At 41.1% G+C, this 20606-nt stretch overlaps 1 protein-coding gene across 2 annotated transcripts; it reads right to left on the bottom strand.

Annotated features, from left to right (window-relative positions):
• Nucleotides 1-3705: 3705 nt before the first annotated feature.
• LOC149753349 (short-chain dehydrogenase/reductase 1-like) lies at nucleotides 3706-11981 on the bottom strand. 2 transcript variants are annotated; one of them, XM_089923890.1, is made up of 5 exons: nucleotides 11536-11978; nucleotides 11219-11462; nucleotides 10074-10118; nucleotides 8986-9159; nucleotides 3706-4272 (listed from the first exon to the last, which is right to left on the bottom strand). In XM_089923890.1, exons 1-5 carry the CDS (start codon nucleotides 11652-11654, stop codon nucleotides 3895-3897), a joined length of 960 nt encoding a protein of 319 aa, XP_089780016.1. In that variant the 5' UTR covers nucleotides 11655-11978; the 3' UTR covers nucleotides 3706-3894. The 2 variants fall into 2 exon arrangements, with proteins under 2 accessions (XP_089780016.1, XP_089780017.1); XM_089923891.1 differs by lacking the exon at nucleotides 10074-10118 and having other exon boundaries at nucleotides 11536-11981.
• Nucleotides 11982-20606: the final 8625 nt, after the last annotated feature.

Here is a 20606-nt window from a genome sequence, read left to right as displayed (position 1 = left end):
ATTCAAACCAACTTGTCAGTTCAGTTTGGAAATTTAGAAATATCATCACGTTGCCTGTTACTGCGAGATGACAAATGAGCAAAATGCATTTAAAATTCAGCCATTATTGGGATTTTACAAGAATCTTCGAGTAATCGTGTTCAAAGTTTTTGACTTAATGTCCAATTCCGAGGCTATCTGAAGAGGTGTTTCCCTAGCAAAGTAACCTCATTGTAGAACCACTAGTCTGACACCAATCTGGGGCAGGGATATTACAGGATTGGTCTTACCTCTAACAATAAAACCAAAGGAACATTTACATATTTTGCATCTTCCTCAAGGGGTTATACAAGTATAAAAGATGGCCGATCAAGAGGATAATAAAAGTTTCCTTACATGAAAAATTTTAAAGAGCGCATTCACAGGAGGAAAAGATCTACAGGAGGAAGGGCACCTACATGAAGTCAGCAAATACAACAATTTTTCCATGCATTTTACTTGATGTACTGCAATATATGTGTAATTTTTAGGCCTTCTGGCTTATTTCTTGAATACACTTTGGCAATTTAGTCAATTAGTCTATTAGATGGTTCAAAGACTGTTGCAGATCATTTTGATTGGTTAAAAAGAACTGGAAACAGCTTCCATTAAGGGAAGACATGTATGGAATTGTAGCAACACTAACATAAGAAAAATGTCAAAAAGATACTCTAATTCTTAACTAGTTCTCTAGGAGAAAAGACTAAACCAAGATTCACCGTCTCAGTACCGGACCCCATACTGGTGTCACACTAGCACCATGTCGGTTTGATAAGGTACGGAATCTTTTCGGGATACCGAATGTCGGTACATCTTCCATTTCGATACCGAACCAGTACGATACGCCTTATACCATCCAGTTTGGGACGTTACGACGAACCATGGACTAAACCATTATTCATCCTTCTCAAATAGCTTTTTTTTTCGTACAACGGCAGCTCACATGTGTCGGGCATGGATACAGCCAACAGAATCAGAAAAAAAAAAAAGAAAACATAGAGACTGAAGCACTGACGCATGGTCGCCCCAAATGAACCCTCCCGAGTGGTGGGCCGCAAATGAGGCCACCCAGTCGGCCGTACTGTCGCCTCCCTGTAGACGTGTATGGCCCACGAGAGACCATCCTCATCTAAGAGCTGCGAACATCGCGTAGCAGTAGGCTCGAACTCGTGCCGAGACCCCGGCCCCGTATCGACTCTATCACCATGGCCGAGTCACCCTTAAACAGAATACGGTCCGCACCCAACACCCGCCTCGCATAGGAACTCCCTCCCATGCCGCCTTAAGCTCAGCATAGCATCTGTCGAAGATCCGTCGGCCCTCCGCCGCAACCAGTCTAGCCTCGTGGTCCCTGATGATGAAGCCAACGCCTCCAGTACACCCTTCCTCACCGACACTGACGTCGAAGTTCACTTTGAGAAAGCCAGTGGATGGGGGCTCCCAGGAGTTCTGTATGGTCCTACACGCTATAGGAGGGAAAGGAGAGCCCCAGATTTCTCCGACCGTCCCAACGAGCAACGGCGTGGCAGCGCAAGAGATCTCCTCTGCATGAAGAAGGGCCCTGTCCGCAACCGATTTTGGATGTGCTCTGCTGTCCTCGAAGATCCGGGCATTCTTATCTAGCCAATAATGATAGGCTAGGTAGGCAGTCCTGATCACCGGTCCCTCCAGGCTTGGCCTCTGCATTGAAGTCTCCAGGAAAAGCAGGAAGTCCTCAGTCGACGACCACCCCAGCGTGGATCGTGGGGGCCCCAAGCACACCTCTAGATCTGGGCTGCCCTCGGGCATCCGAAGATAGCATGGAAAATGGACTCCACCTTCGGGCACACCAGGCACTCGGGAGAGACATGCATCCCTCGTTGAGCCAGCATGCCTCTTGTAGGTAAGTACCCCCAAGCCACCTTCCAGACAAACATGGCAACTCGTGGGTGGATGTGAAGCCTCCAGATCTAGCTCCCCTCAATCTATCGGGTCGGAAACCTCCCAAACACTCGGGCCTTCACCTCTGGCCTCCCGGTCATGCTCCACACCCTCCTATCTGCCGCCCCCATAGCAGGAATCGGTATAGATAGGATATGCTCGGCTAGGTGCTCCCCAAAGGTCTATCGAACAAGATCCTCGTTCCATGCCTGCCCCCTCGGGGTGAACAAATCATGAACTCTGCGCCCCTCCAAACAACCAACATCAATCAGGATAGGTCAGTCGTGGAGGGAAACCTCAGAGAACCAGTTGTCCTCCAAGACATCAATACCCCGGCCATCCCCAATCTCCCATCTGATCTCCGGTAAGACTACCGGAGGGCATGGGTGCAAATTTCCCTCTAAACAAAGGAGCTGCAGCGACTACTATGGAAGACAGTCGTGTCAACTAGATCCCCATACTTACCCTGCATTAGGACACCCTAGAAGCTACTCGGCTCCAAGAGAAATATGGCTGCTACTCTAGTCACGAGAACCTCCCGTCGCTCAATTAGGGAGTGGATCCCCAGACCTCCACTCCTAGTCGGCCGACAGATCGTCTCCCAAGCTAGTAGATCAACACCACTCCTGCCCCCTGTCGCCCCAACAGGAAACTCCTGAACTCTCTCCATACACCGCAGCCCTACCATCGGCATCATGGTATAGGATAACAAGTAAACAGGGATCGAGCTTAGAACTGAACGTACTAGGATAACTCTCCCCAGCATGGAAAGAGCGTCGGCCTCCATCCCTCCAGTCTGCACCTAATGCTCTGCTCCATCTGAGGGCACTCCGCCCTACACAGACGTCTACCAATGACCGGGACCCCTAAGTAGCTCAGAGTATCCTCCTGCTCCCCAATCCTAGGATGCCCGTGATCGCCATCTTCACCCCTAGGTGAGCTTTCGGGCTGAAGCAGATAGTTGACTTTGACAGATTAACCTACTGACCAGAGGCCGCACAATACTCCTTCAAAATCCTCCAATACCCTGAGCCGACCATCTGGACGCCCGTGCCAGCAGTAAGCAGTCATTAGTAAAAAGCAGGTGCAAAATCTGAGGCGACTCCGGCACTGGTCTATATGCCTCTACCTCCTGCAGCGCTGCGCCCCGCAGAGTGCTCTGGACAAAAAATCGGCACAAATGATAAACAATAGCGGCGATAGGGGCAACCCTGCCTTAGCCCGACTGAAGACTCAAAGAACTGCGAAGGAGAACCATTCACTAAAATGGCAAAGGATGGAGACTGGATGCACTGCTGAATCCACCTAACCCAAAGAGGGTGAAATCCAAAGCTCACAAGAGAATGAGTCACAAACTCCCACCTCATCCTATCATAGGCTCTCTCCATGTCAAGCTTGACTACCATCAAGCTCTGACCTTCGGCGCTCTCTCTCAAATAGCTTTAAACACCATTATTCATATCATTAAATTGTGAAAGTTGTTATTCTTTTCTAGTCCCTCATGCCATATTGTTTCAAATCAAAGTGTCATCTTGACCTCCAATCACTTCACATATTCAAATAGTGTGTATGTTGGCCTCTCGCATCCATTTGCATAAAGCTCTGAATGATAAATATATGATGTTCCATGTAATGAAAATATAGAGTTATATATACAAATAGAGGCTAAAGAAATTGCCCTTATTTACCCTAAAAAAATTTTATGAAGCATCATATATATTATGTACAGAAATAACATAATAGTATGCTAAAATGTTAAAGACTTGATTGTAATTCAATTCAACTAATCACATAAATAACAATGGCAATACCATACACAAGGAAAAATAGATGGAGCAAAATATATGCTACTCTTACTACACAGTTTTCTGTCCTCTCATGGAGATAATTATTCCGTTTTTTGAGGTACAGAATTGGGCCAAAGCTCAATCCAAGTCTATAAAGATAATTACATAACTAAAAGGATGTCTCTCTAGTTTGATCATAAAAAAGGCCAGAAGGGCTGCCATCAGGAAGCAAAGCCAACATCACGGGGCCTTTAGCACCTTGTTCAACGGTTAAGATCCCAGAATTTCCATTTATGTCAGTTTTGACATAACCAGGATTCACACAGTTGACACAGATTGTGTGGTACCTCCTTGCAAGAATTCTTGTATAAGCATTCAAAGCTACTTTAGAGACTGTGTATGCAGCAAAGCTAGTTGGCCAGCCATTTTTGCTCAACTTTCCTTCCTTGAAATCATTTAGAAAGGAATGGACCAGTTCATCTAATTTCTTTTCGCTGAGCCTATTTACATCACCTATTTCTCTTTGGATGCTTCTATTGGGAATACCCTGAAATGAATATTAAAGGAAAAAAAACAAAGTCAAATTCTTTTAGAATAATTACTATTAGTAACAGAAGATCGGATATGATCAGGAGTTGAATAAATAAGAAGCTTGACATCAAAATATCAAGTCATCAGATTTTATTTGATATATGTTGTATTGCATTAAAATATTCAATGATCATGAACAAAGACACGATTTATCTAGATAGAAATTATAACAGCATCACTCTAAAAGTAATGCTTGAGTGTTAAAGTGAGCTATTGACAGATATGCTATACTATCAGCAAAACTTTGGATCCCAGAGAAGTGATACACGAGACATACATATTCTAAATTCAACTTAAGTAGTTCATAGATTTTCGGACTACTAAGTCAAAGAGGTTGATGTGTCTTTTTTCTCACTTCTTTAAAACTCACTTATTAAAGGTTGATAAGTCAAGAACTTTGGATTTCTTCATATTTTTCATTTTACTGACGTGCTGAACTTATCTTGGCTCAAGCTTACATGGTCATTGTTTTACTTTTGAAGCAATCATGTAACCTTTGAAGTTATCTAGTTCGAATTCTTTTCCTACATAGAGTGTATTCTATATGTTGGAAAACAAATCCACTAGTTTATATTGTGCAAAGTAAGAATTCTAGAGAAAGACAGAACCAATCTATTTCAAGGTTCTAAGCTTTGACAAAACCAATCTATTTCAGCCAAAATAGATCAGTTTTGACTGACACTGATTTGAAACTGATCCCCCATTTTGGGTGTTGATCAGCTACAGTTGATTTTAGACCAAACTAACCATTTCAGTGGTCTCGACCAGTTTGAGAAGAAACAAACTGGAACCAGCTACAGATCCCCTTTCAAATTTTTATTTACTTATTACTATCATATTGGAGTTTCTTAATTACATAGGTCATGACAACTTTTTGTAGATTTGTCCTTTTAGTTCTAGAATTAAAGAGGGGATGGGTTGATAAACATAACCCATGACTTGATGACCAAGGCCTCAAAGAAAAGGTTGTTATCATAATAACTAATGAAAAAAAATCGAATAAAAGAAACCATTATTCGCCATAATGATATTTTTAATATGCAAATAAATATAACAATGTACAACGACATGCATTCACTTAAATAGTTATTTAACCTTAAATATATGAAAAAGAAGTTATGAAGAAAATATTTGAATACACTAGGTACTTGAAAGCTTCCCACTTTTTAAATATTTTTAAATATTAGCATCTGATCAAGGTTACCAGCAATTCTGAAACTGCTAAAACTGAAATAGATTCAATTGGTATCTCTTTTCTGCATGATTCTAAATATCAGAAGGCACTAAAAAATTACAATTGACAATTTTTATTCACATTTCGATATCCAATTAATTTTCTGTCAAGCTAAGGTGCAATCTTTTAGCAAATTAAGCGCTTAAGTCATTGATTTATATCACTGAGGTCAAAAACCACAAAGACCCAAGTGATTTAGGGGATGAAGGAAAACTTTCTAAAGAAAAATAAATAGAGCCATAAAATAAAAGCATGTTACCAGTGATCACTCATCCAAGTGATAGCTATAAGCATAGTCGGTGGAACCGTCCCGAACCGCCTGGTTCGAGGCATACCGAGCAGTACCAGTGGCGGACCGGGACAGTTCTGGCAACTAAAATGAGAAAGTAGGATGGACGGGGAGAAGGAGAAGGAAAAAGGGAAAACAAGAGAGAGAGCAGGCGAGGGAGGGAGAGGGAGAGGGAGGGTGGCGGTCGGCCGGCGGAGGGCTGGAGAGCAGTGCGGAGGAGCAGACGAGGCGTTCCGCCTCCAGTTTTTCTATTTCGTTCGAAAATAAATGGTTCAAAAATAACCGGAGGCGGAACCCCTCCTATGCCCCTCTGCGCGGCTCCCTAGCCCTCTGCCACCCTCCTTCTCTCTCTCCCTCTCCCCCTTCTCTCTCTCTCTTATCCTCTCTCCGGTTCTCTCTCTTTCACACGTCCTCTATTTTGTCAGTATGAGCTTGGCACGGAACAGCACGGGGGCGTACCGACCTGTGCCACTAGGCAAACCGGTCTGGGTCCAAATTTTGGCACAGCAATCCTTGGTTATAAGGAATTGGAAGTAATTATGAAATAATATATTATCACCATTAGGATGGCGATTTTTGTTTAGCCTAAGTCTTCTGACATTTACAAAGTCCATTGAATTAAAAGAAAGGGCAATAAACTAGAGTCCCAATCGATTCCTACATCACTGACTAATTTGTCAAGAAACAACTGAAGCTCTCACTTGTAACCAACACTTATTCGAAATAATGTGTTTGCCTACTCATGTATCAAAACTTGGTATGCCATACCGCCCCGAACCGCCTGGTTCAAGGCATACCAAACCGAACCAGGAGGGAACCAGCATGGTTCCCTCCCACAAAGTGAAAAAAGCATCGAAGCAATGCAAACCGCTCCGAACCATAATTCGGAGGAGAACCGGAGCAAACCGTCCGGTTTGCACCGATTTGGTGTTGTTCCCCCCCCCCCCCTCCCCTCTTATAATTGAAGAGAGAGGCCATGAGAAGCTTCCGTTGCATCTCACGGCTCCTCACTTCAAATTTCTCGCAAATTTTCCACAAAATTCAAAAATAAACCCCGATTTCAATAATAAAATGCAAGATCCAAGCCTCTTTCAAGGTGAATCATTCTCCCCCTCTCTATTTCTTCCTTTTTTTTCATTTTTAGGCCAAAAATCGGCAAGAAAAATGAAAAGAATAGAGGTCATGCTCAAGTTTTTAATCTTAGTAAAATTTCATGCTGTAAATCTATGGATGATCTACATAATGACACTAAAATCTTAATTTTTGTTAAATCTATAATTTTTATATTAAAATATTAAATTAAAATTTAAAAAATAAAATAAAATGAAAAATATAATTGTAAAATTAGAAGCTAGTTTAGAGATATGCAAGCTACGGTCAACCTAAATTTAGTATCCATTTATTCAAAGTTGGGCACGATTATGTGCATGGTGGCCTAAGCCCGAGTTTGAATAAAATTGAGAAGGCCTTTGATGCATATCCCAAAGGATGAGAAAAATATACGTAGCACCCATGATAGGATGCTACATGAATCTGAGCTCAAATTAATTCTCTAAAATTTTTATAATCAAAAATATTTTTTTAATTTAAAAAATTATTAAAGATATATAATCAATAAAAAGCATGAAAAATTAGTACTACATATTAGATAATTCAAAAGTATTTTCTGAAGTGGAAAATATTTTTTAAATTTCTGATATATAAAATTATTTTTAAATTTAAAAGTTATTAAAAATATATAATTAATAAAAATATAAAAAATAGTACTATACATGGATAATTCAAAAGTCTTTTCTGAAGTAAATAATATATTTTTTCATCATAGCAAAATTTTACTATTTTTAAATAATTAACAAATTGATATCTGCTTGAGTTTGCTCAATTTTACTGCCAGAGTATCTTACGAGTCGCATTTACTACTAGTGTCTTTCAATGGTCTCTCCACGGTCGTATTATTAGATAGATGATATTTCACAGAGCCAAAGCTTTAGTGAGAAATTCTACACCAATTATAACCTAGGGCACGTACCTTATGGGGTTGGGCGTATAGGACTACAATGCCATGTAGATAGAGGGATGAACTGATGTACCTTTTGATTACGTTAATGATCCTGACATTTATGAGACATCGACACTCCATCAAATTTTAGATACGGGTATGTATGCTACACTTAAATACATCTAATTCATTGTATCATTGTATATTTTGTATTTCATTAATTTTTTTTACAAATATACTGCTTGATCTACTTTAATTGAATTTCATGATATAATTATAGTCTATTTAGGATCAAAAGCATCATTTAAGATATACCAAATCGTAAATCATTAAATTAGGATGTTGACCCTAACAAAAACATCAAACGGCATCAAGAAATATCAAATTAGAGTTAATTATTCAAAAAACCAAAAAAAATGATTACACTTCATTAAATTTAAAAAAATAAAAAAAATAAAGAATAAAAAAAAGAGTGCTGGTCCACAGCGTACCGTGTGTCGGTACGATACCAAAGCAATACCATACTGAACCAGTGGTTGACCGGTATCGGCACCAGTACCAGTTCAGTCAACCTTGTACCAGATATTTATGACTGCAAAAATTGCAAGAAAATTAAAAAATTATCTCTTTCATATCTTAGTTTGGTCTTTCCTTAAACCTAGATTATTAGAAAATAATTAGTTTAACGTCATATAGGTGATGATACCTTGACAAAAAATAGTTGCAGCTACTTTATGGCATAACGTTCATGTGCAAGTGGATCCAAATTGATTTCTCAGGCCTAGCTTACATCAATTATCCTAAGCTTAAAGTAGTTTAACAGTTATCCCATATATTATGTCTTGGCCTCACGAATCCTCCATTCTCTCCTATGAATGGCTATACCATATGACAAATAGAAGTGCTTTAGAAACCCTCAAATCCCATGAAGCTATGAAGTTCATAGATATAGATAGAATTCTGATTAGGAAACTCTAACAAAAAACTTATCCAGTTCCATGCCATGTCATATCATATGATTAGAACTCTGGTTTCATTCCTTCCATCAAGGTAGAGTAGGCTATAGACTATAATGGTGAATATTTCATTATACATGCATTTATCATGGCTATCATTAAATGAAAAGAATCTCATGTTGTATTCATACCTGTAGCTTCCCATAAACTGAAGAAACATTCACTATCCGTGGAGATTGTGATAACTGAAGAAGAGGTAGCAGAGCCTCTGTGACTTTCTTGGCTCCATAATAGTTTGTGTTTAGACATTCTTCTGCCTTCTTATAAGTCTCTCGAGACATAAAGAAGCTTGAACCTCCACCACGCTGCTCTATGTGAAAACAAAGCAATTAATACTTTATTCGCAATTAATACATGCAGATATGAACACTGACAAAAACAAATAAAAATAAAAAGAAATATTTATCAGTGACAAACATAATGTAAGCTGCTCCATTAGATCATTAAGACAATATTTACATTATTGAATCAAAACCACAACCATTATTGCCGCCGGAGCATCTAAGGTTAACCTGGGGTTGCACGGGTTTTAGTTCCACATTAGGCGCTACCCCACATTGGGCGCCAATTATCTATTTGGAAAATTTTATGTTAGTAAAATTTAGGAAGTTTTGATATTAGTAAACTTTTCTTTAGAGAACTTTTGATATAATTATAAAATTTTAATAGTTAAAGTTATACTAAACTTGGAGAAAGCCCAACTTGGAAAGGATTCCTAAGGTTCTATTGTATTAAAAATACCCCCATTCTGGAGTAATTGAGTTATTGAATTGGTGAATTATTGCCACCTCTTCTCTCTACTCTCTCTCTCTCTCTCTCCTTCCTTTTGGTAGATTCCTAGGATTTGTAAGTGATTGTTCGTGAGATTTTTATCCTTGGTGTGGCCGTCTTAGGTGGTGATTTGGCCTCAGAAGAGAGAGACCACTGTGCCTCCTCAACAGTCACCCATTGTCATCGGAAGCTAATAGGTGCGTGGATTCACCACTCCTGCCATTTAGGCTTTGACATCGCCGTAATGGAGTTTCTACCTCGCTACAATTGGCTCTGTCAACATCCTCTTCGTTTCATTTATTTTCAAGCTAAGTTCAACACCTCGTGGCATCAATTTTATACAGGAAACACCATAATATACTAGAGTAGGTATTATTATTATTATACTAGCCAAATCATAGTTTTAAGGAGTTTTAAAAGTGATGCCAAAGAAATTGACTGCACTTACTCTTTGAGAGTCTGATTCTGTTCCAAGAATCCCTGCATTGTTTACCTGAGGGAGTAGAGCAAAAAATACATTGTTTAGGCACAAAACTTTGGTAAAGGAGATCAAGAAGAAACTCAATCATTTGAACTATTTAATACATTGTTTATAAATTCTGTCCTACCATGTCCTGCCATCCTTATATATATCCATGCCTTGTTGCCATGCCAAATGATCTTCTAGTACCGATGATACTATGTGGGCCTCACAAAATTAACTAGCAGATAGCAAAAGAAATGGAGCAGCATATTTCATGTTTTGGGTGGCAGAATAAGCAAGAGGTGAGGCAATGCTACTTGGGAAAACAAGGAAGCCTAGATTTCCTTTTTTTACATGTATGATTTTCTTTTATTTTATGATTACCGATCCCTTCATTCATCAGCATAACAAGAACCAAGCATGAAAGACAGATATGAGTTACTTGTAATATCTTGATCATCTCAGCAAAATGGAGATAGAAAAGAAGGTTGAGAGGCAAACTAATAGTAACACAGAATTGATATGTCACATATTCCTACCAAAGCATTATAAATGTCTATTTGACTTCATCTAACCACATACACACAGTTTCTTTTATAAAATAGTGCTCAACAAAATAGATATTTGTCCAAGTACCTTTACATCTTAGTTGTCTTCTTAATGGCTTTTAGCCAAGTCTAATACAACTGTCTGTTGATATTGTGGAATAAAACGCTCTGGTGATGGATAGACAAGCTTGATTAGCTATAGCATGATCAGAAGATATTGTTCCTTTCTCTTCTTCTTTTCTTTGACGGAAAAATGTAAGGTAATTCCATTCAACCTGTAAGAAGGTATCACAGTAGAGGGACAAGAAGAATAGCCCCTAGTTGAGGAACATTCATCATTAGAACTAACAAAATACAAACATATGCAGGAAGAGAATTAGTTCTCATGCAAAAATAAGAGAATATATGATTCGTATAGGCAATTGAAACTTGGAAGTTTTTGTGCCCTTCTAATATGTACTAAAATGGCCATGGACATGTACCAAAAAAAGGGGAAAAAAGGGAGGGCGGCATGGACAAGCAATAAGCAAATAAATTCAATAGCTTAAGGCCCGGATCATGAGATATAATCTCCAATCTTACCAATATATCAAGCCTGCCAAACTGATTCCTGACAAAATCCGCCAAGGAAGAAGCATTAACTGAGTCAGTAACATCCAGCTGATGGAACACCACATCAGATGCTCCGGAAGCCCGAAGCTTCTCAACAGCTGCAGTCCCCCGCTCTTCATCTCGTGCCGTCAACAGCACCTGGACTCCGTTGGATGATAGCTGCCTGCATATCTCCAGTCCAATTCCTTTGTTGGCCCCTGTCACTACTGCAATCCTACAATGCATAGAAGTTGGGAATCAAAGATTTTGAAGACTGGGTTCAAGGATCATTCAAGAGAGAACTCTACCTCTTTGGGGTTCCTCTGCCTAGAGCCTTTTCCATCGCAAATGAATTATTTTTGGGTTTAACACCTATCAGGTTCCACAAGAGGTCGAGGAAGGTCCCCAACTTCGCTTGGAAATTCATTTCTGTAGGATTCTCTCGGCTACTTCCTTAGTGGGTAGTGGGAGACCTGAACAACCCACTCCCTCCTTCTCGGAAAGAGATGCTGGCCGACTCGCTTGGCTCGCCTATCTCCATCTCTCGAGGACCAAAGCGTGAGACACCTGGCATCAGGATTGAGGACCACCGTCTCCTGGCATCTTCAAAAGGAAGGCTTCAGCTTTACCAAAACAACAGGAGGCTTTCGTCATCGCTTGACGAGAAGAGAGCGATCAGGTGAAGACGAAACTGGTATCCTATCCGATCCACCAGTGCCAAGTCGGCTTGGGAATCGGTTGGAAAACCAGCGTAAGCGGGTCAAGGATGCTAATCGGCGCTGGTGGACTGGGGCTATGTATCGCCCACCCCTAAGGCTACAAATAGGTCAAGGTTTCCGGCCTATTTTAGAGGACCCAGACCCAGACCCGACCTGGTTAGACCCAACTCGATCCATTTTGGAGGACCCACGAGGTTAGATTGGGTTCTAAAATTGGACCAATTCCATTTTTCAAATCAGATTTGAGTTTACTGAATTCAAACCCGACCCGATCCGACCAACCCATTTGAATTTTGGTTGTTAATAACTTATTGACAATCTCAATGCAATATCACTCTACGGCCACTTGCACCAAAGAGTCTTGAGATATGAACAATGAATGGATATGCGCAACTACATCATTTTGCTTTTATCCCTGCTCAAATTTTATTAAGAGCAAAACCCATTAATATATTGCTGGTTAACCGGTTTAAGCCTTTTAAAAGGTCACCAACAAAAGAAAAAGGTATAATAGATAGGTTCGAAGGTAGCCAGTTTTGGAATGTTGCATACTATAATTTGAGACAACAGGAATGAGTCTATCCTTGAGGAAGATCTTAGCTTTCTTGAATGTCATTGGCTTTCCAAAGAGAAACAAGAAGAAGTGGTTTAACTCTGCCGTTATTAAGGAATTTGTACATGTGAGGCCCAATAGTCCCACATCGGAAAGACTCGTTCCAAAGCCTGGGCATATGAGGCGGGTGTCTCCTAATCCTGCAGACGCGTTTTGGGTGGAAAACAAAACCGGGGAGGGGTGAAGGACGCTTGCGTGAAGCCCCAGAACCGGACAATATCTGGCAGGGGAGCCCCGTGTTCCCCCCTCATGTGGCCCCCACGTGGGCACTAGGTGCCTCACGTGCCTCGCAGAGGCGGGGGCGTGACATTTGGTATCAGAGCCGAGGACGGCTCTTGTCCGATGGTGGGAAGGGTGTGAGGCCCAATAGTTCCACATCGGAAAGACTCGTTCCAAAGCCTGGGCATATGAGGCGGGTGTCTCCTAATCCTGCAGACGCGTTTTGGGTGGAAAACAAAACCGGGGAGGGGTGAAGGACGCTTGCGTGAAGCCCCAGAACCGGACAATATCTGGCAGGGGAGCCCCGTGTTCCCCCCTCATGTGGCCCCCACGTGGGCACTAGGTGCCTCACGTGCCTCGCAGAGGCGGGGGCGTGACAGTACATGTCGCTGGTGAAAAGCTTTAGAATGGAGTTGAATCCCTCCAAGATTACATTTGTGGTGGTCCGTGGTCTAGAATTTGAGAGGAGGACAACTAGTTGGGTTTGTTCTGATTAAGATTGGAATGTCGCTGGTTCCTCAAGTTTGAATTGCCAACTTTTGATATATATATATATATACACACACACACATTAGTAATATGTATCTTCATTGAATTTATAATGCTCTAAACACTAGTTTATAGCTTAAATTTAAGGTATTACATTTAGGTTTATACATGCTAGATTTGAAAAAAAAGTGTAATTTAAGATGTGTAATAGATTTTCCAAACTTACAAGATGTATGATGTCACGCCCCGGATCCGGATCCGTGACACGGCCGTGCTATTGCCGACTACTGCCCACAATAGCACGCAGCCTCGTACATGGTCAACAGGTAGTCAAAAGCAGTGTAACTTGTATATATCAAAATGAGGTATTACAACCCACTGGTTCATATAAAGTACAGAGCTTCTACATAGTTTATATACACAAAAGTTTATTTATATCATCCCCAAAAATAAAGAAGCCCTGTTGCAAAAGAAAAATGCTTCTGGCAGCTGTCACTGGTGGTGATCTAAAAAAAAACGTAAATGAACAGGCATGAGCTACACGGCTCAGTAAGTAATCCTGCATAATCTTGTCGAATCGACTAAAAATGCTAACCATGCTTATTAGAGTTTGAGAAGCTGACATGTATGCTACTAAATCAATCGTCATAATAAAATATCCATGCTGAGTAAATAAAACAGTATCCTACAATGTCAAGAAATCATGTAATATGCACATGTAGGAAAAATCGTGCCACCGGCATTGCCGTGGTCATGCTCTTAAATGCTACTGCGAAGTCTTTCTTGGCCACTGGCGGGACCGGCTCAGTTATTAGGCGGCCACTGGCGGGGCTGGCTCAGTCATTCTCGGCCACTGGCAAGGCCGGCTCAGTTACATTAGGTCAGTAGCTCTTAAGAGTTCATAAATAATGCTCCGTATAGGTAGTACCTATAGATGCTACGGCGAATTCATTAATGGTCACTGGCGGGGCCTGCTCAGTTATTAGTCGGCCACTGGCGGGGCTGGCTCAGTCATTATCGGCCACTGGCAAGGCCGGCTCAGTTGCATTCGGCCCGTAGCAATAGGAGTTCTTAGGTACCCTTTTACAATGCAATATGCAGCTAGAGCAAATCATTACCATTCTTTACACTCATGCTAATCATAATAAGGAATTCAATTCATTTTGCATATATCACAAGAGTTATGAAAACATAATATGTGCACCACTATGAATTATGTGAATGACATGTGCCACTCATGTTCATATTTCATAACTCATATCTTAGCATGTAATGTAATCCCAGTATTTTGTAGGCATAACGGAATATAAAGCATATATCATCATATCTTGTGTAACTAGAGCATGTCAGATACACATATCACTCTTAGCCTACAGTACATGCATAACATGTTAAATTTCATGTATGATCCATAAAGATTAGGGCAGGCTACTTACATACACGATTCACAACAAGATTAAAACAAGTTACTTACAGTAATTTGCCTTTCTCCTAGGTCTCCTGCGTCCTGGTGACGAGTCCTAAGTCACCTACAATCATGTCATAATAACAATATGTTATTTCCTTTTCTACCTGAAATTTAGCCCAAGCCTAATTCCTCTGTATTGGGGTCTTGGCTGGGCTCATAAGTCTTAATTGGCCTTCCGATTGGCCACTAAGCTTAATTCCCAGCTTAATTGGGTTTAATTTCGGGTTTAGGGTCACTGTGACCCGTTTGGGCCTGAGTCAGGGTCAATCCGGGATCAATTTGGCCCCCAAATTAATTACATTGGCTTGAATTGGGCTTTAATTGGGCCGATTTCCATTAGTTTGGTCTGTTAGGACCAATTCCAGCCGAATTGGGTTTGGGCCTCATTCCCTTTGGGCTTAATTTTGGTTAAATTTATAGTCTGGCTTGTCCAGACTTAGCCCAATTTGATTGGGCTCGGGTTTAGTCAAATTTGGCTAAACCCTTTCCCTTTTTCTTTTTCTTTTTCTTTTTCTTTTTTTTTTCTTTTTTCTTTGGGCTTAACGGGTTGCGGGTTCGGATTCGGATCCGACCCGCGAACCCGTTATCAGGGTTTTTCTCCCCCCTTCCAGAGGCTTCCGCCTCTTCATCTCCCGCTCTCCTCTCTCTCCTCTCTTTTCTCCTTCGTCTCCACCGAAGCCCATGCCTCCCGGCCCTCTCCTCCGGCTCCCCTTCTTCTCCTCCGGCCAGATCTGTGGCCTTCCCCTCCCTCTCGGTCACTCCCTCTCTTTTCCTCTCTCTCTCTCTCTCTCTTTCTTTCTTCCCTTCTCCCGATCCCTCTTTTCCTTCCCCCTTTCTTCTCCTGCGAAGGGAGGAAGGTGCTCTCCGGAGGGGCCGAGCCACGGCCGGCGGTACCTGCGGCCGATGCCCGAGGCCGAGCCCACGGCGTCCCCGGCTGAGCCCGTGGTCAGAGCCGACGGCTCCCTCGTTCCCACTATGGTGGGGAAAGAAACCCACCACCGCGACCATGGCTGCGGTCGAACTCGCCGCGACCAAGGAAGGCGGCGGTCGAGCTCACCGTGCCCGAGGGAGGGGAGGAAGGGCCTCCGGCCGTCGATGCTGCGACCACGACTGCGGCCAAGGTCACCGCGCCGGATCCACGGTCGAAACACCGGTAGGCTCCCCTCTTCTTTTTCTTCTTTTCTTTCTTTTTTTCTTTTTCTTTTCTTTGGTCCTTCCCTCCGGCACCACCACCTCTTGCCGGAGAGGAGGCGGTGGTCCGTCCGGGGCTGGCGGCCTTGTGGCCACGCCGGTTGCCGGCTCGGCCTGACCGGCGGCCCGGGGCTGCCCCCCGAGCCCTAGGGTAGCCGCAGCCGAGGCTGCGGTGCCCTGCAGGCGGCTCGGCCCGAGTGGTCATCGGGCCTGGTCTTGGGCCGCGGCCATTCTCAGGCCGGTCCGAGGTCTATGGGTCCGGCCCGTGACCCTTTTCCCTTCTGCCGGTCTCCTCCTCTCTGTTTCATGGTTGAAACAGAGGGGAGAATCCCCCACATAGGGTTTCTCCATGCTTTAAAATTTTATTAACAGGGGGTCCATACCTGGTTTTAGCCGGGTGTAGTCGGGCAGTGCTTCCTCCCTGGTAGTCCCCCCTTTCTCAGAGCTTCAGGGCTCCTTGGCCTTAGGCTCCAGGGCTTCGGCTCTCTCTCTCGTTCAAAGTTTAGGGAGTCTGTGACTTGGGGTTGCCGGCAGAGGCTTAAATAATTGTTTAGAGGATGAAACCCCCCTCTGAGAGGTCCCATCCTCTCCTTTCCTCCATACTCCGGGACTGGCCGCCGCCCCCCCTGTCTCCGGTGCGCCGGCATCGGCTGCCAGCAGGGGTGAGGGTCACCCTTCCCTGTCGGTCTTATCCCTTCGTTTTTTTTTTTTTTTTTTAAACATTATAACAGCACTGCCCACAGTGAAATTTGGGCCCAAACCCTTAACTGGGCCCATTTCTTATTGGGCCTAGTAGGTTGTGGGCCCGGACATTACATCCTACCCCCCTTAAAATAAATTTCGTCCTCGAAATTAGTCATACCTTAAGGTTCAAGCTTTAAAAGTATTCAACCATCGAGTCACCCTCTAGTTCTCGGTTAGTCTCCCTCTTAAAATGCTTGCTGATAAGATTTTGGCAAAATCATGGCATCTCAAAACTTGATCCCTTCTATTTATGATATAGGAGTTCTTTGATCTCTTTCAAAAGAAGACTAATCTTCCAACCTTAAATTTTAAATGCTATGATTCTTGGCCCAAGAAATTAATTGCTCTCGATTAAGTCCACACAACGGTCGTAATCGGGTTAATAGAAATAGGTGAGAGCATTAGCATCAAATACTTTTCATAATCTATAATCCTCTTTCTTCTCTTAACTTTGCTTACAATTTAATGATCAACCTTTATCCTAGCAAAACCTCAAACCCCTTTTCGAAGAGAAAGATTGAAAATGTTATAGCTAGGTGTAGGGGCCATTCCAGGTCTAAGCCCTAAGGAACCATCAATCCGTTAATACTAAATTTAAGATGCTCAAAATCTTCCAGGAATTGCCACAATAGAAAAACTCACTGGTGAAATTATATAGCTGTCTCCAGATTATTCAGAGAATCAACAACACTTTTCTCCATTAGAATTCTAATTCAAATTTTTCAATAATTCTATTTATCAATACAGTTTCATCATTAGATCTTATCAAAAGAATAAGGTCTAACATTTTCAGATTTGATTCTTTTGGTAGGTGATCTAAATCAAACTTTTCTCTTATACACAAAAATCTACATCTCAATTCTGAATAAGAACTTCGAGTTTCTTTGTCAAAGTATCAACTGCTCTCGATTACCCGATCTATCACAAGATTAGATCATAAACAACTTCAATCCACCCTTGATAGATATTCATCAAAGTCAATTGACAACCTCAATTTCTTTCAATCGAATAAAGGATGGATATTAATTAAAAAAAATTCAAGCTTCAAATTTAGGAGGGAGAAGGTTCATACCAACGTATTCTAGATCCAAGATCAAAATCGATGATCTATTAATTCATGTCAAAAGATGCTAAGAAGTTTCTTAGCATGACATAAAACTGGAGAATCTAGGATAGCACAGTGCTATCCAAAAATCAGAACATTCTCCTTTTATTTATCCAGAAAAATCTTACTACACAAGAAAACAGATCAAATCTTTTGTTATTAAAACTTTCCGAATCAAAAGAATAATACTTCTGGCCAACTTAGATAAATAATTCAGATCACTATGTTTTCGCTGCGCATTCTGATCAAATTCCTTTGAATTCACAAATAACTTTTGATCAACATACTATTTGCCTACAAACAAAACTATTTAATTCCTCATCTGTATTTGCATTTCAAATCTTTCCTCCATCTTGATCGAATGTTACTTAGCCAAAACTTCTTTTTACTTTTCCATGAGCGAGTAAAGAAAGGGTATCCCAACATAAGATCCTCTTAAATAAGCGACAACGCTTTAAATGAATTTTACATTTTCAACAACTTCATTTATTGAAAATAAGCCTTCTTTCCTAATAAGAGATTAGCCCTCAAGCCATCTTAGAACATTTTAAGCTCGAAATTATGTAAACTTCTGAAAATTATTCCTTAGTATCCCAATCTCTTATATTAGGTATCCTTAAATTGCATGAACAATAATCTGCCCTATTTTAGCATTGCTAGAAGGTGATTCTCGATCTCACATATCCGTTAAAAGAAAGAGATGCATACTTTTGTCGTAAGATCTTTATTTAAAAATCTTCTTCTTTTGTGCTCCTTCCACTAGACGATGATATGTAAAATTATCATCCATTACTTTCACCTTCCTCATGAAACAATTTAAACTTGCTTCTCAATGATAAACGAAGGCATTTAGTAATTGCCCTTCTATTAGAGATGAAATAGTTTACTTCAAATCTTAGAAGCAGGGTCACTAAGTACAAACCCCTGAAACATCATGTGCTATTGGGCCTGTTCCCATATCAACTCTATTGCTGATTCCGCTCGCATTTCCTAATGACCCCATGTGATCATCATTCTCTCTTCTTCTTTTTTTTTTTTTTTTTGTCAAAACATCAACTAATATTCGTTTAATTGATTTATCACAGGATCACAAACTACTGCACTTTATCCATAGTAGAACATTTGAGCCTAAAATATTCTTCAACATTGAAAATTATTCTCAGAATTTACTAAATGACTTCCAATCGAAATATTAATCTTGCATTATAATTTGCAAAGATCTAATATTTCACATTCCAAGTAAACAAAGGAGAAATTCTTAAATCTCATTTCTCAAATATACTTTCTTTCTATATAATAGTTGCCTGCATAATTGTCATACAGATTTTATCCTCGAAGAATATTAAAAAAATATATTTCCTTGTCCAAGCCTTAAACAACTTATGAATAAACCCTATCTTGTCATCAAAATAATTAACTTCAAACTAGAAGTATCATCCACAGTACCCAGTACCAGGTTAAACTTCCAATATCACCTATATACTGATACATAAATAATCACAATGTACTTTAATATTCCATGGCTAGTATTCCACTTAACATCAGTCAAAATCTAATTTAATCATAATCCAAAATACAAATTACTCCGTCGAGAAATCTCCAAAATAGCTTTTTCTTATTTTGGCATGGCTCGTTAGCATTCTGATTCAAAACACCAAAATCCTTAGTAGTCTTAAATCTTGAATTCTAATACCATACCAGTCACAATCATACCCCTAGAATGGTTGTGTATTAGCCCTAACTTCTCTCTTTTTGTTGCTCATTGTCACCTATCAAAATATTTGTGTCAAACAATTTTCGTGATTGACCGATGATACGACTAATAAAATCTTTTCTTGCTTTCCAATTATGCGGAATCTCACCGAATGAGACTTAACTACCCATTCCCTTATTAAAACTTAAAATTTTTACTCATGATTAACCTATTGCTCTGATACCACGAGATGTCACGCCCCGGATCCGGATCCGTGACACGGCCGTGCTATTGCCGACTACTGCCCACAATAGCACGCAGCCTCGTACATGGTCAACAGGTAGTCAAAAGCAGTGTAACTTGTATATATCAAAATGAGGTATTACAACCCACTGGTTCATATAAAGTACAGAGCTTCTACATAGTTTATATACACAAAAGTTTATTTATATCATCCCCAAAAATAAAGAAGCCCTGTTGCAAAAGAAAAATGCTTCTGGCAGCTGTCACTGGTCGTGATCTAAAAAAAAACGTAAATGAACAAGCATGAGCTACACGGCTCAGTAAGTAATCCTGCATAATCTTGTCGAATCGACTAAAAATGCTAACCATGCTTATTAGAGTTTGAGAAGCTGACATGTATGCTACTAAATCAATCGTCATAATAAAATATCCATGCTGAGTAAATAAAACAGTATCCTACAATGTCAAGAAATCATGTAATATGCACATGTAGGAAAAATCGTGCCACCGGCATTGCCGTGGTCATGCTCTTAAATGCTACTGCGAAGTCTTTCTTGGCCACTGGCGGGACCGGCTCAGTTATTAGGCGGCCACTGGTTGGGCTGGCTCAGTCATTCTCGGCCACTGGCAAGGCCGGCTCAGTTACATTAGGTCAGTAGCTCTTAAGAGTTCATAAATAATGCTCCGTATAGGTAGTACCTCATAGATGCTACGGCGAATTCATTAATGGTCACTGGCGGGGCCTGCTCAGTTATTAGTCGGCCACTGGCGGGGCTGGCTCAGTCATTATCGGCCACTGGCAAGGCCGGCTCAGTTGCATTCGGCCCGTAGCAATAGGAGTTCTTAGGTACCCTTTTACAATGCAATATGCAGCTAGAGCAAATCATTACCATTC

Source organism: Phoenix dactylifera, chromosome 6 (assembly GCF_051530095.1).
Source record: "Phoenix dactylifera cultivar Ajwa chromosome 6, Ajwa_hap1_PhDact_Kaust_v1.1, whole genome shotgun sequence".
NCBI classification, from domain to species: domain Eukaryota; kingdom Viridiplantae; phylum Streptophyta; class Magnoliopsida; order Arecales; family Arecaceae; genus Phoenix; species Phoenix dactylifera.
Note: the sequence above shows the minus strand (reverse complement) of the source record. Positions and strands in the feature narration are given on the sequence as shown.